Source organism: Bubalus bubalis, chromosome 24, assembly GCF_019923935.1.
Source record: "Bubalus bubalis isolate 160015118507 breed Murrah chromosome 24, NDDB_SH_1, whole genome shotgun sequence".
NCBI classification, from domain to species: domain Eukaryota; kingdom Metazoa; phylum Chordata; class Mammalia; order Artiodactyla; family Bovidae; genus Bubalus; species Bubalus bubalis.
Genome location: NC_059180.1, coordinates 6,258,352 through 6,280,698, shown reverse-complemented (window position 1 = coordinate 6,280,698; position 22,347 = coordinate 6,258,352). Strand labels below are relative to the sequence as shown.

Sequence of the window (22,347 nt, the reverse complement as noted above, 5' to 3'; positions counted from 1 at the left end):
AAGCGACTTGCGCAGTCTGGTGGATGGAGGATCCAAGTGGCAGAACCAAGTAGGGGCTGGAGAGGAGAGGAAGCTGATGGATGCAGGAACTGACAGCCTGAGCTGCTTCTACTCTGCACCACACCCCCACCCCACTCCCACCCCCAGGTTCCTCCCAGGCCCCAGGGTTCCAAACCAGGCCTTGATTCAGCCTTTTATTCTATTTGTCAATCATATCTTTCGTCCATGATAGTCAGGTTGGGGGCCCCTCCTGGGCAGCCCCCTGAACATCTTACAAAACCGTTCCCTGCCCACCCTGGCACGTCTAGCAGGCCCCACCCCCCTGCATCCCCTCCCCACGCGCGTGCGCACACCGTGTTTGTTGCTACCACTCCATCTCTCCTTAGCCCCTGGCCCAGGCCACACTCTCCCTCCAGGGGGTGAGACTAGGAGAGGAGGGGTCAGCTTTCAGGGGGTGGGGGGCCTTGGCCAGCCCCTCCAGCAGCCCTCTGCAGCATATCCAGCGCCTCCCAAAAGAAATCCTTCTGTGCCGCCATCAAGGGCATCCAGCCCACGATCTCCTTCATCTTCTCCATGCGGTCCTGCAGTGTGGGGCAGTTGTGGATCTGGCTGAGGTACTCCTCACAGGCCCAGGCCACCCCGCCAGGGTCCTGGGGTGCTCCAGCCCCCAGGCTGGGCTCAGGGGTCCCCACTGCCTTGCTGGCTGGTAGGTCCCGGTAGGCTGGGTGGTGCTCAATGTCGTGGCTGGACAGCATGTAGAGGCACTCTCTGGTGGAGCAGAGAGAGCAGGCGCACAAAGGGACCTGGGGGAGAGGCGACTGGGTGTGGCTGAGCAGGTGGGGGGGTTGCCCAGTACGGGGTTCCCCGGAAGCTCCAGCTGTTGTGTTCCTCCCGCTCAGACCAGCCCGGAGCCAGCAAGTGAGCTGGCTGGCTGAGCCCCAGGGTCATGTGAGGTCAGAGAGGGCCAGCAGGATCAGCTCAGGGGGAGAGCCAGGAACCATAGTACACTGCTGGAAAGGGAAGTGGGCCGTGCTGGGAAGTAGGGTCCCTGGGTCCTGGTGGGATCCCCAGCTCCAGTCCCCTGGGTCTGATGGCTCTGGCCCTCCCCTCTTGCCCACTCGCCGGAACCTGGGCTCTGACCTTGATGTGGAGCTTGACGAAAGAGGCGCTGCCCTTAGGCCAGCCGGGGAGGCGGCCTCCGGCCCCGCAGCCACAACCCAGCAGCTCCTTGCTGAAGTCCGAGCCCTGGCTCAGCACCAGGGAGTGGTTGAGGCCGCACCACAGGGCGATGGGGCGCTGGAGATAATGGACCTGAGGACACAGGGCGGGGTCCCTAAGTGGGGAACGCCAAGGAACTAGGGTGACAGAAGGGCTCAGGGCAGTCTAGGGAAACGAGGGGAGGGAGGAGATGGGCCGGAGAACAGCCTCCCCGTCCCTGGGCAGGCAGCATGGCTCCTCCTCGGTTCTCCGGCAGCCCCAGTCTGAGCACAGAAGCGCTAGCACAGCTGTTGCTTCCTCCTCTCCACTCCCTGGAAAACAGGCTTCCTGCCCAAGGCCAGGGCCTGCTGTCTGCATCCTGGTCTCACCCCCAGGCCTGCGCCTGTCCAGTCTCTTGTTCTGCCTTGTTCAGCCTCAAGGGGGAAGAAAGAGCCTCTCTCTCTGTCCCTGTGCCATTCCAGGAAGGGCTGCCTTCCACGGACTCCTTCCTTCCTTCTCTAGCATTTTCAGTCTGTCATATCATTACCTTTCAAAATGGCCACACTGTTCTGGAAAAACACTTCCATCCGACTCCTGCTGCTTCCGACCTCTGTGTTTTAGGCAGCAAGACTGGCTATATAATCAGTCTGAGGTGGGCCTCTTGTTCTTTGCACAGCCGGTCTTGCCCGAACCTTCTGTGATCTGACTTCTCTTCCTACTATGCTATGACTTCTCTCCTAAGGCACTGGACCTCCCAGCAGGCAAATACCAGGGCCTCTCCTGCACACTCGCTCCTGAGACTGAGCGCTTTAATTGTGATAATGTGGATACATAATTTATGGCCACTATAGGAAAGTTTATAGGAAAAATTATAAAATACTGTCAAGCAAAAATTCATGTAAAAATCACTGAAGCCCCACCGCCTTCTATTAACTTCTTGCTGGGCAGTCTTCTTCAGTGTTGCCTCTATAAATATACATACACAAGCTGTATATTTTTAAACAAAAATGGGATTGTGCTGTGTAAACCATTTCTTGATTTTTTTTTTTTTTTTTCTTCTCTTAAAAGTATGGGAACTTCCCTGGTGGTCCAGTAGCTAAGACTGCATTCCCAATGCAGGGGGCCAGGTTGGATCCCTGGTCAGGGAACTAGATGCCACATCCTGCAATTAAAGATCCTCCATGCTGCAATGAAGACCAAAGATCCTTCGATTTGCAACTAAGACCTGATGCAGCTATAATAGATAAATATGCCATATATATCTATGTGTATTTATACACACACACACATATGGCACAACTGGGACTTCCCTGGCGGTCCAGTGGTTAAGATTCTGTGCTTCCACTGCAGGGCAGATGGGTCTAATCCCTGGTCAGGTCAGAGCCTGCATAACCTGTGCTGTGCGTGCATGCTCGTTTGTGTCCAACACTTTTGCGACCCCATGGACGGTAGCCCATCAGGCTCCTCTGTCCATGGGATTTTTCAGGCAAGAATATTGGAGTGGGTTGCCATTTCCTCCTCCAGGGGATCTTCCCAACCCAGGGATGGAAACTGCCACTTCCCACGTGTCCTGCACTGCAGGCGGATTCTTTACCACTGAGGCACCTGAGAAGTCCGCATAATGTGTGCAGCACCCCTGCCAGAAAAAAGACACAACCATCTTTCCGTGTCAGGGAGTATATTCCTGCATTATCACTGTCACTATTAATCACCCCCTCCTGGGCGAAACTTTCTGTACCCATGAGATGTGGCATTTGAGGGTGTGTCTCAGACAAGTTTCAATCCCTCTGCCCACAATGGCGGCTACCACGCAGCTTTGCTCCCCTTATCTTTACTTTTGTCGTTTCAACTTTGTTCCAACTTGGAATCAGCTAGATATTTCTATTTCAGTGTTTTACTCTCATTGAAAAAAAAAAAAAAGGCTAAATTCACTTTCTCCCCCGAAACTAGCATTCCTCTCCAACTGACGTGTTTACTTGTGATACTGTCTACTGCCAGGGCCAACTATATCCTACCCTGCTGCCCTCATATGTAATTACTTTCCAGAGGCTGTTCATTTTCTTTTAAAACACCTCACATCTCCATTCCTCTCTGTTCCTGCTCCCACTGTGCCAGTCCTAACCCCTTGTCTCAAGCCCGAGTGTCCCTCAACGGCCTCTGGGGGGCCTCTCGCTGTGCCCTCTGGCAAGGTGACCCAGTCTCAATCATCCAAGGGGGTTGTCTTCTCCTGCTCCAGAACCCACAACTGCTCTTTCCCAAAGCAACACTTCTGTAGGCTTGTGTCCACCTATAGGGCTTCCCTGGTGGCTCAGATGGTAAAGAATCGGCCTGCAATGCAGGAGACCCAGGTTTGATCCCTGGGTCAGGAAGATCCCCTGGAGAATGGAATGGCTACTAAGTGCAGTATTCTTGCCTGGAGAATTCCATGGACAGAAGAGCCTGGCAGGCTACAGTTGACAGGGTCGCAAAGAGTCAGACACGACTGAGCAACTAACACAATACCACCTTAATACCACCTTGTAGCTGCTGAATCCCAAAACTGCTCTAGTCAGGCCAGTCTTTCTACCTTCCCAGGGATGCGCGAGCTGTGTCTCCACCCCCTGTTACACAGGATGCCTTTCCCGGTACCCATCCGGATCCTCTAACCCACTGAGATGCTCACATCTTAGCTGCTCGAGTTACTTCAGTCCACCCAGGTCTCCTCATGTCACTAAACGCCTACTGCCCTAACAGCACGAGCCACGCAAAGTTCACCTCGTGGTGCCAACCCGGGTGAGACACGCAGCAGTAGCACAAGCATTACAAACTGGTTGACTTCCTAGGGATTAGAAAGTGGATTCTGGGACTTCCCTGGTGGTCCAGTGCCCAAGACTCCGTGCTCCCAATGCAGGGGGCCTGGGTTTGATTCCTGGTCAAGGAACTAGATCCCATGTGCTGCGATTGAAAGATCCCACACGCTGCAACTAAGACCCAGCGCAGCTGAATAAATAAATACAGTATTTTTTAAGAAGTGGATTCTATGGAAATTAGAGGCGTGGAGAGATAGATCCAGGGGTCAGGGAATTAGGGAAAAGGGGGAGGCAGGATGAGTAGCTGGGAAGCAGTCTCACCTGTGTGGGTTCCCCTCTGTCCATTTTGTCCCCTGTTCCCAGCTGCCCATATCTATTATTTCCCTGCATAAAGATTCGGCCAAATTCATCCACCAGGCCAAGGTGATTGTAGCCAAGAGCACAGAATAGGATCTACGAAGTAAGGCAGAAAGGCAAAGTGAGTGTTCAGTTGTCTTTGGAGGAACTCTGAGCTCCAGAGTCTCCCCACTGCTGACCTGCCCTCCCCAGCTGATCGCTTCCAGTTTCGCCTTCCATGCCACCCCTCTCACAGGTCCCCTTTCCATCCTTGATCAATCATTTGATTCCTGCTCATAGTTCAGACCTTCAGTACCTTGCAGTCCCCTAAGCGCCCCCTCTCCTGGTCTGCCCCGCCCGCCCCTGCCCTCCCGAGGATCCTACCTTGGCAGGCAGTGAGAGTGCAAGCGGCATCTGCTGGTCCAGGGGGTCAAAGGCTTGAAGGGTCCCAAAGAGATCACGATACACCCCTGGGGTATGCACCTCAAAATACACTCCCCCCTGGTCTGGGGGGTCAGGAGCCCTCAGCTCAGCGGCTTTGGGCACCCATGTCCTAGGGATCGGGCCCTACCTGTGATGAAAGGTGCAAGTTCTGGGGAGTCTCACACCCATTAGAAATGCACCAGCTATGATGTCTGGGAACTTAAACACCTGTTTTGACTAGGATGCCCTATGGATCCCCTGCCGAGCTGGAATAAGGATAAGGGAGGGCTCTGTATCTGGAAGGTCTGTCCAAGGCTGGGGTCTGGAGAAGCAGGAAGATAGTTGTCTTTCTTACCTGTGATGTAGAGAGTACTGCTCTGGTTGGAAGCCATGCAGGCCACACGCAGGTGAGGAAGGCAACGGGACACCTTTCTCAGGGCCAGCTGAACCGTGTAGGAGCGTGGTTGATCCAGCTGGGTCTCATTCACGACCAAAGAGTAGATCTTTCCTTCCTCTGGGGGAGGGGACAAGGAGGCAGACAACTGTGTGGGGGAAGGGACCCTCCAATAGCCACATTGACTTCTTTTTAAATAAAAATGTTATTTATTTGTTGATGCCATGCTGTGCGGCATGCCGGATGGTTCCTGGACCAGGGATGGAACCTGGGCCCGCCACACCCAAAGTGCCGAATCCTAACCACTAGGCCACCAGGGAACTCCATTAACTTCTCAAGAGACTCCCTAAGCCCTAACAAGACAAAACATTTACTGCCCTAGAGTGGGCTGGAGGGAAAAGTGTAGAGAAGAAGCAAGGAGCGGTGATGGGGTGACTTTAAGTTCCCCGGCTTCCAGCTCTCACCACTGAAAATCAACCAGGGGAGTTATTCAGTGTGAGGGACGAGTGGAGAGAAAACCTAGCAGGTGGATTTGGTGGAATCTAATTTGATTCCTGGTTGGGAAGAATGATGTCTGGGGATTCAGGGCTCTGCCTAGCATTAAGAAGTCCAGAAGGGCAGGGGGGAGGGGGGAGTGTTCCCTGGTGGTTAGGACTCTGTGATTCCATGGCAGGGTACCCGGGTTCAACTTCACAAGCTGTGAGGCATGGCCAAAAAAAAAAAAAGAAGTCCAGAAGGTCTCAGGTCTGGGGGCTTGGGAGTGTGGTCAAATCTAGGGAACACTGAAAAAAAGACGGGGGTAGTTCTGGTATAAAGTACAGTGCCTGGTGGAGGTTGGGATGCTTAAAATTTTAAAAATCAGTGCAGGGACTTCCCTGGTGGTTCAGTGGTTAAAGTTCCACCTTCCAATGCAAGGGGTGTGGGTTCAATCCCGAGTTGGGGTTACTACGATCCCACAAGCATGGGGTGTGGCCAAAAAAATAAATAAAGTAGTGGAGTTCCCTGGTGGTCCAGTGGTTAGGACCCAGCATTTTCACTGCCTTGGCCCCAGGTTCATTCCCTGGTTGGGGAACTAAGATCCCCCATGCCATAAGTAAGTGTTAGTTGCTCAGTCAAGCCTGACTCTTTGCGACCCCATGGACTGCAGCCCACCAGGCTCCTCTATCCATGAGATTTTCCAGGCAAGGATACTGCAGTGGGTTGCCATTTCCGTCTCCAGGGGATCTTCTCAACCCAGGGATCGAACCTGGGTCTCCTGCACTGCAGGCAGAATCTTTACCGACTGAGCTACAAGGGAAGCCCCCCTGCATGCCATGCAGACCAGCAAAAAAATAAATAAAAAGAAATCAGGCGTTCACTAGAACAGTGTTTTCCAAACCATTTTTTGCAGCAGGGCCTTTTATTCCTATGACACGTTACCCAGAATCCTAGACTAGCAGAGAGATAAAAGCAGAGATACTTGGTTCGACACCAGGATGAGGTGCCCCTCTCCCCCCACCTCCTGCCATGGGTCCTGAAGACTCTGTAGGAAAATAATATGTAAACGAGTTGCTTTAAGCCTCACCTGTGAGGAGCAGCAAGGCCCGCTGCGTCTCCTGACCAACCAGCACAATCTGCTTGAAGCTCATGGAGTGGTGGAAGGTCATCTTGAAGACCCGCTGCCCGCTGGACTGCAGGTACACCTCGACACAGTCGCAGGCCCGGCTGCTGGTCGTGCCCACCACTCCCGGCTGCTCCCGAGTGGCCAAAACGTAGAGGTATTTGCGGTAAACTGTGTCACATCTCGGGTCGGAGGCAAACTGTAGGAAAAGACAACAGTGGGATAAGAAGAAGGTGTCCGGGATCTAGAACCTTGCAGTGGGATGAGGCTGGGGCAGCTGGATCCGGGGGTAGGTGATGAGATACTTGGGTGCGGCGCTGGGAAATGTGGACTTGGTTTCAGGTTCCTGGTATAGGAGGGCACTGTCCCGAGGATGCCAGCTCGGGACTGGTGTGGCCCTGGGGTCCCAGAGGAAAGATGGGGTCTCGGCTGCCTGGGTCCTGTTACTCACGTCCTTGGCTCCACGACACAACACAACGTAGCGGCAGGCCCGCTTCCACTGGATCTGGCCAAGGGTAGAGGAGACCAGGGCATTTTTGAGGAAGAAGAGGGTCCCCGCGTAGTCAAGAATGAAGACATGGTCCTTGGTGGGCAGGAAGCGGCGGTAGCCATGGGCTAGCTGGGGAGCTACACTCTTGCTGAGACAGCGGCGGCGGCCCCCAAATGCCTGGAAATACAGGCCCTTTGTGTCTGGAGAAGACAGAGAGAAGGAAATTTAAAGGCTCAGGAAGGCACAAGGGAGATGAATCAGAGCTTGGGCAAACTAGGTTTCTCAATGGATGGGTGTTTAGCTCCTCCCCATCCCCATGCCAGGGGAACGACCCCTTCCAAAGAGCCTGTGCAATGCTCAGAAGATACCTGAAATTACGCCCCATGTCTGAACTAAAATTCTCTGCCTGACCTCAGCCCAGGGCCATACACATGCTGCTAAGTGTATGGACTTCTTTGGTCCAAACTTGCATTGAAGTGGAGACATCAAAGGACTTAACAAGAATTCATAGAAAAGTAGAAAGAGGAGTGAAAAGGAATGACTGGGAAAAGCTGGTAGCCCTCCCTTGTCCCTAGCTCTGGATGTGCTGCCTGGATCTCCCTTCACTCTGGTGTGTGAGATGAAGTTATTGGATTGGAGATTAGAGCATATTTCTCAACCTGGGGGTGATTTTTGTCCCTCAACAGACATTGGCTGTCACAGCTCGGGGAGGTGCTATTGGTATCTAGTAGGTGGAGATGAGGGAAATTGGTAAACATCCCACAAATGCAGAGGACAGCCCCCTCACCCGACTTCAAATTATTTGTCCCCAAGTTTTATTAGGGATCGGGTTGAGAAATCCTGGTTTAGAGGAGTGAAAACTCCAGGTGTTGGGAGAGGAGGATGTCTGAAGGCGAAATGTGGAAGTGTTTGAATGTGGTGGGCAACTTGGCAGGGATGCTAGAAGGAGTAGGGGCTCTGGGTGACACTATCTGAGAGTAGCTCTAGACTTGGAGTAAGACCTTGCTGAAGTGTGTTTCAATCTAATAAGTTTCTTCCAGAGAAAGGGGTCCTGGAAGGTGGCTGGGAATACTGAGGTCATCAGACCACTTTATGGAGCAGGAGGGACCCCAGGATAAGGTAGGACAGAGGCAGAGAGAACTAGAGGTTTTGGGGGAAGGTGTACAGTTCAGAACGGCAGCTCTCTTCCAGGGTCGGACCCCAGAACCCTGCTCTCGAAGGCGAGGACTGAGCCGGTGACAGATGCGTCTCCACATGCTCTCGGCGTCGCACACTTGGTGGAAGTAGTGGCAGGTCTGGCCGAGAGCGACCACATCTCTGACTGGGAGGAATGAGATGATGTGCTCCACCTGTGGGGGTTGGGGGGCAGGACGGGGAAAGCAGGGGTCAGGGGGCAACCCCCTCTCCAGCTGTCCTGCCCCCTGGTTCCTTTATTCTAAGCACCAACCCTCCCCACCCCCAAGGACTCACCAGCTCTGGGGGGAACAACTGAACAGAAACAGGGTTTCCTCGTCCCTTCTTCTCTTCACCCCCAGGTTCTGAAGGGCCACATGAAGGGCAGCTCCGCTTTATCTGCCCAAGGAGAAGGGGGTGCACATGAAGGTCATGCCTCTCTTTCTCCCTTCTCTTACTTATTAACTGCTATTTGGGGGGGCCCATTGCTCACTCCCAGCTCTGTGTTGTCAGAGCCTACCATCTTTTTCCTCTGGGTCCATGGGTTACCCCTCCCTGTCTGCCTGGTACCTTGTCCAACTCCTCCCCTGACCTCTGGCTGCCATCTTGCTGTCCCCCCTTTGCTTCGCCGCCCTCCCCCCTCACCCTGAGCCCCTCCTCCCGTCTGCACAGCCCGGTCAATTTTTGCAGCTTCCGGCTCCGGCTTCTCCTCACCATCCTGACTGCCCCCTCCCTGCTCCTGCCCTCATCTCTCCGGGCCCCTTGGCCCCCCGTACTCAGCTCCCTGGCCCTCGTCCCTGCTGCCTTTCCCACACCATGTCCCCTGCCTGGGCTTGGGGGACTTTCTGGGGCCCCTCGCCCTGCTAGGCTCCTCCCCTATGGAGTCTGGGGCAGACAAACCTCTCTCTGTGACCTCACTACCCAGCCACTGTGACCTATTTTTCCCCAAGCTTGCCTGGGATTTTCTCTCAGCTCCTTGGTTCTAGCTCAGTTCTGGCCACCCAGGGGCTCATGGGATATGCATTGGACAGGACAAGTAAAGTGTGAGCTACTGGTAGATGAGGCCTTTCCTTTCAGGGTGTTTTTTTCACTTGATGCCCTTTTAGCAAGGGAAGCACTGGTGAATTCTTTATATCTTAGCAGTTAAGAGCCGCCAGGGGATTTGTAGCTCAAGAATATATATATATATATATATAAAAGTATAAACTCAGTTTGACAGGCGAGGGGGAAAGGTGACCCTGTTAATTAGACCATTTATCTCATGACAGCATGCATCAGATGACAGCAGCCACAGCTGAGCACAAACACTACTCTTTTCTCATGAAGAACACATCCAAAAGTAGACTTCTTTCCTGGGGACAGTAACATGGTTGCATGCATGAAGGGCAACCTATTAAGGTGGAAGAAAGGAATAGATTTACTCTGAAAGCTTAGTATATCTCCCAGAGTCTAAGCTATTAACTTAGTCTTATGGGCAGAGGGGGATGACATGGATGAGAAGCAGCAGGAACTGGGGCTGCATCTGTCCATGTAGGGGGACAGAAGATCTGCACCTATACATCTAAGGAGTGGCTGGCTGTCCCAGCAACGCTGAAGAATTTAGGCCTGGACAACCAGCTCTCAGCTGCACAGTATTATAGACTCATTCGTTTTCTGTGTTAGTAGACTGTCAACCATCCAATCCAACTCCCTTACTTAGGGGGACCAGTAAACACCTAGTTTGAGACACATAGGATGGAATTCTAATAATTCAATAAATGTCTCGGAATGTCAACATCTGAGTTGTGACTTATGGGAGAGATTCTTCAGCTACTGTGGCTAGGCAACTGTTAACCAATTAAGTGGATTATACTAGGTCCTTATGCCACCTAACAGGATGTTAATATCTCTCAGCAGACGGTACAAGTATAGGCAGCTTCCTCTTGCATCTGGGTCCTCTTTATTCACTCCGTTTCACCTTGGAAGCCAAAGAAGAGAGGCGAACAGAAAAAAAGTCCAACGCAAAAGCTGATGCAGGGAGAAGCCTGGCTTCCAGTGCGAGCTGTTAGTAACTTGCTGTTTTCTCTTGACAACTTCTCATCAACTTCCCTCCGTTTATTTCCTCGTTTGTAAAACGGAGGACTTCTTCTAGGTGAGGGTGGTCCCTTCTAGACTAATCCCGCAGGTTTGATCATCACAATTTCTGCCCAGCCAGGCACGCTCCTTTGGGCAGCGGGATAGCCCGGGTGTATTTTCGAGGCTTTCCGGGTCTTCCTTAACCCTTTCTCCAGGAGTTGAGCTGGGTATCTCCAGCCCCTAGGAAGCCACTGGTCGGCTCGGACTCCAGATTGTCGGGGGGCCCCCAGCCTTCGCAGCTGGAATGGCATCCACAATCCCTTCTGCGGCAACGACCCCTCTGTACATTGGCCTCAGGCATCACCGTGCCTCCCGCTCCCCCTAGTCCCCACGGTCCTCAAAGCTTTGAGCTCGCTTGCTCACAAATCCAACTTGCACACATTAACTTCTACCCTTGCAACCGCTTGGAGCCGGCCGAGCGCGGTGCGCTCGCATTCTTTTATCTCAGTCTCAAAAAGTTCCAGTTCACCCGCCTCCTCCTTAGCGAAGGGGGGGGGGGGGGCCTTCTTCTCGCCCATACTATTGGTAGGTAGAGCCGTCCCTCAGAGAAGAGGCCGGGCCAGGTTCCCTTGGGAGGACCTAATAGGCCTTCTTGACAGTCACTCGCCTACATCTGGCTTGCGATTGGTCCTCGTTGGACGAGGCTTAGGGTTTGCCTTTCTCGGCCTCCAGCCCCGCAGAGTGGAGCCCCGGGCGTCTCCGCCTCCTGATTGGACCTGATTGGCTCCATCCCCACTCCTGAGATTTGTGATTGGGTGCGGCTGCGCGGGGCGGGCCGGCCTGGAACCTCGGCCGTTGGCGAGCGCTCTAATCTCGTCCCCCTCCCTTCTTCTCGCCTCACTCAGTGCGGGAGTCTTCACCCCTCCCGACGGGTTCTGATTAGCCACTTCCGACGCTTCTCGGGGTCCCGATTGGCCCGCCGGGTCCCTGAGCCCGCTCCCTCCCCCCGGGAAGCGACTACGGCGGCTCCGAGGAGGGGGAGGGGCAAGGAGGGACGGCGGGTCCCCGTCAGTCAGGCAGCGGGAGCCGCCGGGAGCGGATGGCGGCGGCGGTGGCGGCCCCACTCGCCGTCGGGGGTGAGGAGGCGGCGGCCACGACCTCCGTCCCAGGGTCTCCAGGTCTGCCCGGGAGCCGCAGTGCAGAGCGGGCCCTAGAGGAGGCCGTGGCCACTGGGACCCTGAACCTGTCTAACCGGCGTTTGAAGCACTTCCCCCGGGGCGCGGCTCGCAGCTACGACCTGTCAGACATCACCCAGGCTGGTGAGTGTGCAACCAGGCCCCGAGCCCGGCCGGGACCCTCGTTTGCATAGTCCCGCCCCTCGCTTGTTTCTTCCCGGGGCCGGGGCGTCTGGCCCGCCCCATCACCTGGCCATCGGAGTTCTGGATTCTTTGGATTTGCATAAGTCCGCTACCAGCCCCCTCGCCACTTTAAGAACTACTAGACAACGAGCCCTTGCTGAACACCCAGAGTCCCTGGCCTAGCGTCGTGATAGCCCCCCCCCCCCCACCCTCTGCTGCTCTTTATTTGCATATCTGCGCACCTGTAGAATGGTCCCGCTCCTAACCTGGTTGGCTTATTTGCGTGATCTCTTCAACCTTAGTTCTGGTCATTCCATAAAGCAGCCCCCGAAAGCCCCTCCCCCCCAAACCCCCCGTGACTCCTTTCTCTTTCCTCACTTCGTTTCCAGCTCTTTCCCCTGTTCCACCGAGATACGAGCAGCCCCAGGCCCCCGCTTCCCATAGATTTGCCCCTGACAACCCCAAGTTTGTGTCCTTCGCTTGGTAGTCCCGCCCCCTAAGGCTGCTGCCTCTCTCCACTCTTCACCCAGCCAGCCTGTGGAAAAGAAGCAAATCTCCCACCTCCCCCAACTCTTTTCTGCGCGAGTTCTTCCTCCCATTATCCTAACCCCTTTATCTGAGACTCCTCCTCCTCCTTGCGTGTGTGAGGTCACTGTGGAGCCTGTGATCTCATAGAGACCCTAGAATTCCCATTTCAGTTTCTGCTTTTCCCCAGGGGGGAGGGACTTGAGGCAGTTGCTGAAAGGAAGGAAATCTTAGCTAGGGACGGTCCCCACTGCCCTTCCCACTCCCCCACCCCTAGGATCCCTCTAATCATGCGCCCTCCACCCTGGTGTCTGTTGATGGTAGGGTGTAGGGGACTCCACTGTGACAGGTGAGTCAGGCCTCAGCTGCTCAGAAGGCCGACGCTGACCTTGGGCTGGCAGCTGGGAGGGTGGGGATTGGGAGAGGGGCGGAGGACCGCATTCCCAAAGCCCCACCCCAGCGGAGCCTAGGGTGGGACTTGAGGCTGGATGAGAGTGACCCCCTGATGACACTGCCCTGGGACTGCATTCCCTGCCTAGCAGGTGCCTGCTCACTTGCAAACACCCTAGTCTTTCCTCGACTGTCTGGAGAGAACCAGTTGAAACCACTCCGCTTGTCTTGGGTTGCTAGGTAAACTCACTGGCTGCCTCTGCGGCGAGTGAGTTCAGGCAACCCGGGAGCCACTGCCGTCCCTCTCAGTCTCCCCCAGCCGCCTAACCCCCCAGCTCCAGACTGACCTCAGCAGCTGGGTGACACTCGCCGTCTGTTCCCTTTCCCCTCCCCCTTGCTTGTTTTTTGACAAAGACCAAATGTTATTCTTTACTTCCTTAGGGCTCTGTCTGTGAGAGTGGACTCCTGGGGAAAACTCCCAAGAACTCCGGGGCCCCTCCCAGCTCCCACCCCCTCCCGCCTCCTCCCCCAGAATTCCGGCTCAGGGTGCAGCCCAGCTCAGGGTGCAGCCTGTTTTCCTGGGACAGTCCCAGCTTCCTGTGACCCCCTCTCTGCCCTGCTCTCCACACAGGAGCCCTCAGTCCTTTCAGGGCCCAGGTTCTAGGCCAGGTGGGCCTCTCTCATCCCAGGCTTTCTCCTCTGGCCCCTCTCCCCATGCAGGGTGCCTGTAACGGGGTGGGAAAGGGGAAGTGACAGGGAGCCAGTCAGTGTTGCCCTTACCCTGCTCTCCACACCTCCTTGCCCTTCAGCCCTGACAGACTAAAGGCTTCCAGCACTGCCACCCCAATCATGTGGAAGCTCTCCTCCTGTTTGCCCAGCTCTTTCTGAGCCAGCGTGTTCCTTGCGCATGCTGTCCCATGGCCTAGGTCCCTGATGTTCCTTGGACTTGTTCCTGGGGCCCTGATAGCAAGATGAATCCTGAGGTGGGGGAGGGGCGGAGCTCACAAAAGAGAAGTGCAGCTCGTTCTCTCACAGACCACATCCTGTGCCTCCTAGGCCCTGCCTCCTCCAGCCCTGCTCCCTTCCGCTCCTCTGAGCTTTTGCCCCCTGTGCACCCCATCAGAACTTGCTCCCCACCCCTTCTCCCACAGGCCCCTGCAGTGTACACCAGAGAAAGCAGGCAGGTGGAGTGGGCGGGGCGGGCAGACGCATCTGACCCTCCCAGCCTCTCTGGAACGGTCTTCTCCTGTGACAGGTCTTTTTTCTGTGCACAGCAGGGCTGGGAGCAGAGGGGGTTCCTGGGGCGTCAGGCTGTCATCCACCCTGGTAAACACAGGGCCCACCAGAGACAGAAGCCAACAGATTGTTTCTGCTTCATTTCCTGTCACAAGACTCACCTCCTTGGGGGATAACCCCAGCTTCCCCTCCCCACGGCTTTTGCTTGCCCTTCCCTGGAGAGGGCCCTCTAAGAAGCTCACCCAAGCTCCATGGCCTGGGACTTCCCCCAGCAGGCCCTGGGCCCCTCCCAATCGGGCTGAGCAGAGAAAGCAGAAACCCGGCTGCAGAGGTCTGAGCAGTGAATGCCTCCAGCCTGGCAGGAACCCTGCCCTGGTCTAGCAAGCCACTTGTTGAGATAAAAGGATGGCAATAGACTCTCCCCTCCTTTCTGCCCTTTCCACGCCTCGCCCATGCCCAAGACACAGGCGTTGGTCTGAAGTCTGGGTAAAAGTGAGAGAGGAAGTAGAGGCAGGCTGTTGGGAGTGGAAGAGGGTAGGAAGGAGCCCAATCCCTGCCTGGGACTCCAGTTCCCACCTCCGGCTTGGTCCACTTGTCTTTCCCTCAGGTCCTCGGAATCTTCATAGTCCCATGGGCCTGGCTTGCTGGTCCCAGGGGTTGGTGAAAATCTGTAGGCCAGCGTCAGGTCTCTGGACTAGGCTCTAATGACCCCTGGTTTTCCCCCTAGGTTGAAGATAGGTTGAGGGTGGGAGACAGAGCCCTTAGGAGGGAGGAGCCTTCTTGGTCATCTCCCACAGGGGTGGCTTATAGTCTTACCTTGGACCTCCCAGCCCATCACCTTGCTAGTTCCTTTGGAGCATCAACCTTCTCCTATGACCTTTGCCTTCCACCTCCTCAGGCATCACAGGACAGCAGGGACCACAGGAGGTAGAGAATCTAACCACCCTTGTAGAATAGCCTTGCGTTTGTGTGTCTGAAGACAGTGTGTGTGGCTCACCCTCCCCCCACCCCCCAGTCTAGGCTTCTCCAGCCCAGTCTTGCCTTTGCCCTTCTGGTCATACCTGGAGTGTGCTCCAGGTTATGAAGTCTTTCTTCTTAAACTCTAGGGAGTCCAGGTTTATAGGTCTGATTCTTTAGGTTGGCTAGGGAGATAGAGGGCTGGGCAACTGGCTCCGGGGAAGTTCAGGATCCTCCTGTCCAGGACTGGGCCTTTGCAAGCTCCCCCCTGACACTTGTTTCCCCTAGACCTGTCCCGGAACCGGTTCCCCGAGGTGCCAGAGGCGGCATGCCAGCTGGTGTCCCTGGAGGGCCTGAGCTTGTACCACAATTGTCTGAGATGCCTGAACCCAGCCTTGGGGAATCTCACCGCTCTCACCTACCTCAACCTCAGGTAGGGAGGCAGGGCCACAGGAGAGTAGGGGGTTGTCCTTCTCAGCCCCAAGTACCAGTGCATGGCACCCTGAGTGACCCTCCCCGTGACCCAGAAAGTAGGGCAACACGGGAGAGTTCCTGCCTGGAGGGAGAACCCATTGCCTTTCTCCCTCCTGCAGCCGAAACCAGCTGTCATCGCTGCCGCCCTACATCTGTCAGCTGCCCCTGCGAGTGCTCATCGTCAGCAACAACAAACTGGGAGCCCTGCCTCCCGACATCAGTGCCCTGGGGAGCCTGCGACAGCTCGTGAGGATGGGGAGCAGGGAGACTGGGGGGATGGCTGAACCAGGCACTAGGGACTTTTGGCAGGAGGGCAGGGAAAGGCGGGATGCACCCTAGGGGAAAGGACGAGACCAAAGGAAGTAGCCTGGTCCAGGAGGCAGTTTCTGATGGTCCAGGTCTGATGCTCTTTCCCCACGTCTTTCCTTGTCTTTCCTCATTCCAGGACGTGAGCAGCAATGAGCTGCAGTCGCTCCCCACGGAGCTGTGCAGCCTCCCTACCCTGCGGGATCTCAACGTTCGGAGGAACCAGCTCAGTACCCTGCCTGATGGTGAGGAAAAGACTTAGAGGATGTCAGGGGGTGTGTGTGTGTGTGTGTGTGCGTGTGTGTCTACCTTGAATGCCTGACCTAGAGGGTGTCAGGGGGTGTGTGTGTGTCTACCTTGAATAATGATACCTTAGTCGCCCAGGGTTTTGCCATGTATGAAATGCACTGTAAATTATTTTCCTTGCTCTTGACCAGCACCCCTCTGAAGCCGGTAAGGCAGGGGTTATTAGCTGTACTTGACAGATATGGGGGAAGGTACAGCGAGGGCAGTAGGTGAGTGCATCGCCAGGCATCCTGTAGAATTTCACGGTCAGATGAAGCTCTCAAAACCCGAGTCCGGTGAGGCCCCGTGCTGCCTCCCCAGAGATTCTGAACCAGCGCGCTGGAGCCCAAGCAAGCCCATTTTAATGAGCTAATTGTGATGCACCCCGACACTTGATAGCCTCTGCTCCAAAGCAGGCACACCTTCCTTTATTCAGTCAGCTTTGCGTGCGTGCGTGCGTGCGTGTGTGTGTGTGTTTCCTGTGTTTTAGGTGGGGACTAGGTAGATGTGAGTGATGTCACTCAGTTCTGGGGCCAGCTCTGAAGATTTAATGGCTTAATGGGGAGAGACAAGCAGAGGGAGGTGCTAGGACAGGAAACTTAAAGCCATAGACGCTGGAGGGAGCCATGTGGCTCTGCCTGGGACCCTGGGGAAGACCTCGGCCCCGAGGCACAGTAGGAGTTGACCTTTCAAGGAGAGTTCCCCATCCTTCTGCAGCCCAGGCAGATGCACCCCTATGTGTAGAGCAGGGAGGTCCAGCACGGAATGGTTAAGAAGGCAAGCCAGGACTGGTGGAAAGGACTGCAGCCGTGCTACCTGTGTTTTTGAAAAGCAGGCGAGGGGAGTCAGGTGGCTACCTGTTTCTCTGGGCTCCTCCCATCCTTCTTCTAAGATGGTAGGGGTACGAATAAGCATTTGATCAGAGCTCTCTCTGGGCCATAAGAGACCCCAGCAAAATACCCTGGGGAAACAGAGGAAGGAGCAATAAATTCCAGCCTAGTGTCTGAAAAGATTTCAGAGAAGAAGTGACACCTGAGCTGAACCTGGAAAGATGCATGAACAGAAAACTGGGGCTCTCCTAGCTGAGCAGACAGCATGTGGGGAGGCCAGAGCCAAGGGGCTGGAGGGCGGGCTGATGTGGTGTGAGGGTGGGAAGCGAGGTGGGGAATGTGGGCAGAGCCAGGTTATGAACTCCTTAACCAGGGAATGCTGCTTGACTAGAGAGCAGCGATTTTCATTCTTATCCTGTGTCTCGGCTCATCACTAATCCAGGGGGTCTCTCTGAGAAGTGGAGAAGTGTACCATTCTCCTGCGGGTGGGCCAGGGCTTGACTAAGTAGAGTGCCTGGGGGTTGCCGCCCCCTCATGCCGTGCCTTTGTGCAGGACACTGCCCGCTTACCTGCAGCAGCCCTGGCTGCAAGTCCTGGAAGGCTTTTGAGCAACAAGGTGTCACAGTTTGATTTGGGCCCTGTGATGAACACTTGAGAAGGAGGAAGTGGCAGTGGGGTGGAGTGGGCAGGGAGGAGAAGCGGATGGGCAGCAGCTAAAGTCAGTTTGAGTGGGCAGAGGAGCAGGGTGGTGGTTCCTGGGGAGCGCCCTCCGCCCACCAGGGCAGAGGGGCTGCCAGAGAGGTGACATGCCAGCCGGGGGCAGAGGAAGTGAGCACAAGGCCCTGCCCCTGAGCATGCTCCTGACTTCTCCCTCACCCACCCCCAGAGCTGGGGGACCTTCCTCTTGTCCGCCTGGATTTCTCCTGTAACCGTGTCTCCCGCATCCCGGTCTCCTTCTGCCGCCTCAGGCACCTGCAGGTCATTCTGTTGGACAGCAACCCCCTGCAGAGCCCACCTGCCCAGGTGAGTTGGGAGCAGGGCTGGGCGGTAGCGGTGGGAGAGGGCGCAGGGCTGGCCGAGAGTGGGCAGGAGTCGGGGGCGTGGGTCCCTTTGGTAGTCAAGCAGGATCCAGGGATCCCCCCCCTTCCCCTCACTGTGCGTCTCCACACCCAGATCTGCCTGAAGGGGAAACTTCACATCTTCAAGTATTTGTCAACAGAGGCTGGGCGGCGCGGCGGGTCTGCACTGGGGGACCTTGCTCCTTCCCGCCCCCCGAGTTTCAGCCCCTGGTAAGTTCCACATGGGAAGGAAGGAAGCCCCTGGATACTTATACCTCTCCCCAGCACCAGGGACCCCGTGGTTTCCAGAGGGTGGATGAGGGGGTGGCCACCCGGAACGGGGCTGACTGGCTTTCCCTGGCTGGCGCCAGCCCTGCTGAGGACTTGTTTCCGGGACGTCGGTACGATGGCGGGCTGGACTCGGGCTTCCACAGCGTTGACAGTGGCAGCAAGAGGTGGTCTGGAAATGAGGTAAGGGCCTCCTTCCCACGGGACACAGGGGATCTCGGCCCCAGGGAGAACCTGAGCTAGGACCCTTCGTCTTCTGCCTTGAAAGCTCAGAGTGATGAGGGTGGCTGGAGCCATCTTCTTCAGTCCCTCGTCCAAGTACCTCAGGGAAGGGCTGGTTCACCACGGGCCCCGGACTCTGGAGGGTCTATCTCCCATCTCTGCCTTTCTGCACTTCCAGTCAACGGATGAATTCTCCGAGTTGTCGTTCCGGATCTCAGAGCTGGCCCGGGAGCCGCGGGGGCCTAGGGAGAGAAAGGAGGATGGCTCTGGTGAGCAGTGGGGTCATGGGCTGTGGGCTGGGGGCGTGGACGAGGCCCTTAGCGCCCCACTCCGCTCACTGACACGCCCTGCTCTCTCTAGCTGACGGAGACCCTGAGCAGATCGACTTCATCGACAGCCACGTGCCTGGGGAGGATGAGGAGCGAGGTACCGGCGAGGTGAGGGGCCGCAGCATCCCGTGTCCATCTACTGTAAGAGAGCCGGCGGGAGCAAGCCAGGGCAGGCTCGGGGACCCCCTCAGCCCCTCTGCTGTTCTGTCTTCAGGAGCCGCGGCCACCAGAGTCGAGCCCTGCGGCAGGAGACGGGGAGAGGGCACCGAGCAGCAGGTACCGCGGAGCCACCCGAGGCAGCACCCCTCCCTTCACACGCGTCTCCTCTCCCCTACCCAGCTCTGCCTCTGTCCCTCTGCCCTCAGGCGGGAGGAGCCGGCGGGGGAGGAGCGGCGGCGCCCGGACACCTTGCAGCTGTGGCAGGAGCGTGAGCGGCGGCAGCAGCAGCAGCAGCAGCAGAGCGTGGTGTGGGGGGCTCCCAGGAAGGACAGGTGCGCGTCGAGTGGCGGCCTGGCGGTGGGCGCTGGCAGGGAGCCCCCACGCGCTTCTCTGTCTCTTGGGGGTGGCGGAGCCCTGCCGGGCACTGCTGACCCTGTGTCTCCTTCCTTTTCTAGTTTTCTGAAGCTGGGGGTCAGGGCTGCTGGTGGGGGTCCCGGTGCCTCGTCCACTCAGGCCACCTACAAGTATGTGTCCTGGACTCCACGTCTCTCAGTCCCCACCCTGCGTGCACACCCTTGCCCCAACCACCCCTCTGATTCCCCTTCTGTCTCCTCAGCGGCACGTCCAGGTCCAACACCACCCAGCTTGGAGCGTCAGCGGGGCAGGGAGCCCCCACCCCTGCCCCTGCCTCCACCTCCCAGGAGCCCCCGCTTCCATCTGGACCAGGTGGGAGGGGGGGCTTTGGGTGGAGGATGGGGGCCTGTGTAGGTGGGAGGGGGGGGCTGAGGCCTGGCGGCCTGAGGGAGGGGTAGGACACTGAGGAGGTGTTTCTCTCCCCCGTCCCTGTCCCCTGGCTCCGGCCCCCAGCGACCGCACCTGCTCCCCGGCCGCTCAGCTCCATTCAGAGACCAAACAGCTTCCTCTTCCGTTCTTCCTCTCAGAGCAGCTCAGGTGGGTCTTGCCCCCTCCCCAGTACTAACCCAGTACTAATGCAGTGCTACGCTCCAGGCTGGGGTCATCCCTTGTGGCCTAGAAGTTCTCTGGTCAATTGTCCCTTTGTGTGGAAAATCCCACAAGCACAGAGGCAGGAGATGTGGGTGCCAGACACTGCGACCCGGCTACAAAGTCCATGGTGGGCGGTGGAGACAGCCCCACACCCCCCTTTCCTCCAGGCCCTTCCTCACCAGACACTGTCTCGAGACCTCGGCGATCCCCCCAGCTATTGGATGAAAAGGAGGTGATGGCTCAGCTGCGCCAGGTATGAGAGGTGGGACTCATGTGGGTTCCGCGTGGGCCCCTGAGCTTCCCAGCTTCCCTCAGCCTCCTCCTGGCCCAGCCTGGTACTTCCTCTGGAGACTCTGACCTCTCCCCCTCCTTCCCATCTCCCAGGTGCTTGAGTGCCAGCTGCAGCGGCCCCTGCCCGATGACCTGGCCGAGGCTCTGGCCAACGGGGTCATCCTCTGTCAGCTGGCCAACCAGCTGCGGCCCCGCTGTGTGCCCTTCATTCACGTGCCCTCGCCTGCTGTGGTCAGTTGGCGCCCAGGGCAGGAAGTAGGGGTTGGGGCAGGAACCCCTGGGGCCTCTCTCTTACTCCCTCTTTCCTTTCTTACCTACCCTCAGCCAAAACTCAGTGCCCTCAAGTCTCGGAAGAATGTGGAGAGTTTCTTAGAAGCCTGTCGAAAAATGGGGGTACCTGAGGTATGGGGGTGTGCTCTCGGGCGCAGGGCTGGTCTCTCCTATAAAGGGTGCGGTATCCTGGGCTCAGCGAGGCCCTCTGCATGGGTGCTCACGGGGGTCTCTGCTCCCCAGAAGGAAGCACAGCCACCAGCCCTCCTGTGTGTCCCCCGCATGCCTCCCTTCCCGCTCCCTGCATGTCGGCGTGGCTCTGGCCCTGCATGTGAGGGCAGGGGTGGGAAGGATGGTCTTGCTGCTGCTCTTGACGTGTGTCCTTTGTCTTGTCCATCTGTCCTACTCTCCCTTCCCAGGCTGACCTGTGCTCGCCCTCAGATCTCCTCCAGGGCACCGCCCAGGGGCTGTGGACCACCCTGGAGGTTGTGAAGCGGGTGGGGGGCAGGGCCCCCCCGCCCCCCTGGCCCCCCTCCGGTCTGGGCGGCTTCATCCTCTTCTACGTGGTCCTCATGCTGCTGCTCTGTGTCGTCTATACTCGGCTCCTGGGTTCCTAGGACCCGAAGCCACCCTCCCCTACCCTGCCCTCTTTCTATTTATAAGACTCCTGTGCAACCCCCTCCCCACCAGTGGTGCCTTCAGCCCCTACCAAAGACACTAGTGAACCCCACCCCTCATACACACTGACTTCAGAGGCCCCACTCTGGTACCCCCAGACCCTGGGCCCCCAGCCTCTGATCCCCTCCTGTAGCCCCTCCCACTGGCCCTCCCCCTGCGTGCTGATGGTGCCTTCAAGTTCTCTCCCCGCTTCCCCAGAGGGCGGATCTTAACCTTCCTCCTTGCACCCCGCCCCCACCCCCCCCCCCCACCCCCCGGCTGCTATAGGGGGCTAAATTATCTATATTTTGTAGAGAGAACTCTATATTTGTAGGGGATGCAGGGGCCCAGGCTGGGTCCCTGTCTCTTGTATAAATTGTACAGATCGTGGCTGCCTGTGTGTTTGTGTGTGTGCGTCTGCTCCTGCTGTGCTGGGCCCAGCCCCAGCCGTGTCCCCTGGGCTCTGTGTGCCAGCCCGCCTACTCCAGCATTTTCCTCTGAAAATGGCAGGTCTGTCCTCCCCTCTAGGCCTCGGCCCGCTGTGTCATCTCCCTTCTGTTACCCTCTGGCAGCTTCCTTGCATCTCAGTAGTCCCCAAGCCATGTCCAGGGTGCCCTTGACCTTTGTCTGCTACATCCCGTCAGCCCCCTTGGTCCAGGCTCCTTTAGGGTGTCTCCTACCCCACAGCCGAGAGGAGGAGGTGATAAGGGGAACTTAACCCAGGCCCCTTCCCCCAGGAGTCCCTGTGCCAGCCCCACCACATCCTGGAAGAGGAGGGGGCCCCGGGAAAGGGCCTCCCCTACGTCGCTGCTGTCATCCATGCACTGCTGGAACGGCCTTAGGGTTGAGGTCGGGGTGCAGGGGCCCAACCCGGCGGGGGCCCCAGGAACCGAAGACAGTGGCGTCTGGGCTCCGCTCTCTAGCGAGGACTGGTGAGGGCGGCCTCGGGCCTGGCCCTATGCCTCGGGCACCTCTGCCCAGGAGGTTGGAAGCAGGTCGGCCCAGCAAGGCGCGCGGCCGCCTCTGGGTGCGGCCAAGGGTCTGGGATGGAAGACGGGGAGCTGGATGTTGTGTCAAGTGCAATAAAGAGAAGCCGGAAGCCCTCTAGGTCATCCCTCAGATATGTGTGTGTGTGTGTGTGCGCGGACAAGGGCAGTGCGTGTGGGGAGCGGGTGCCCCTCCTCATGTCCACATCCGGGTGGCCTCCACGTCTACTTCCGGTGCCGCGGTTCTTTCCCAAGCTTCGCCCT

General features: G+C 57.1%; 2 protein-coding genes across 5 annotated transcripts; one reads left to right on the top strand and one right to left on the bottom strand.

Annotated features, from left to right (window-relative positions):
• Positions 1 to 180: 180 nt before the first annotated feature.
• Positions 181 to 11,035, bottom strand: FBXO24 (F-box protein 24). The gene is made up of 12 exons (XM_045164336.1): positions 10,881 to 11,035; positions 10,662 to 10,756; positions 9,048 to 9,202; positions 8,700 to 8,801; positions 8,395 to 8,578; positions 7,191 to 7,429; positions 6,704 to 6,938; positions 5,101 to 5,259; positions 4,707 to 4,828; positions 4,308 to 4,439; positions 1,141 to 1,311; positions 181 to 803 (listed from the first exon to the last, which is right to left on the bottom strand). The coding sequence occupies exons 1-12, from the start codon at positions 11,033 to 11,035 to the stop codon at positions 441 to 443; spliced, it is 2,112 nt and encodes a 703-aa protein (XP_045020271.1). The 3' UTR covers positions 181 to 440.
• On the top strand, positions 8,309 to 22,216 carry LRCH4 (leucine rich repeats and calponin homology domain containing 4). Of its 4 annotated transcripts, XM_044935634.2 has the most exons (22): positions 8,309 to 8,348; positions 8,421 to 8,522; positions 8,765 to 8,831; positions 10,299 to 10,445; positions 11,363 to 11,776; positions 15,212 to 15,356; positions 15,517 to 15,643; positions 15,843 to 15,948; positions 17,705 to 17,841; positions 17,992 to 18,107; positions 18,248 to 18,347; positions 18,565 to 18,655; positions 18,747 to 18,823; positions 18,930 to 18,991; positions 19,081 to 19,206; positions 19,330 to 19,398; positions 19,491 to 19,600; positions 19,742 to 19,825; positions 20,047 to 20,132; positions 20,264 to 20,401; positions 20,495 to 20,572; positions 20,860 to 21,487. In XM_044935634.2, exons 5-22 carry the CDS (start codon positions 11,557 to 11,559, stop codon positions 21,055 to 21,057), a joined length of 2,070 nt encoding a protein of 689 aa, XP_044791569.2. In that variant the 5' UTR covers positions 8,309 to 8,348; positions 8,421 to 8,522; positions 8,765 to 8,831; positions 10,299 to 10,445; positions 11,363 to 11,556; the 3' UTR covers positions 21,058 to 21,487. The 4 variants fall into 4 exon arrangements, with proteins under 4 accessions (XP_044791569.2, XP_044791571.2, XP_044791568.2 ...); XM_044935636.2 differs by lacking the exons at positions 8,309 to 8,348; positions 8,421 to 8,522; positions 20,860 to 21,487 and adding an exon at positions 21,835 to 22,216 and having other exon boundaries at positions 8,530 to 8,831; XM_044935633.2 differs by lacking the exons at positions 8,309 to 8,348; positions 8,421 to 8,522 and having other exon boundaries at positions 8,530 to 8,831.
• The last annotated feature ends 131 nt before the right edge of the window (positions 22,217 to 22,347 follow it).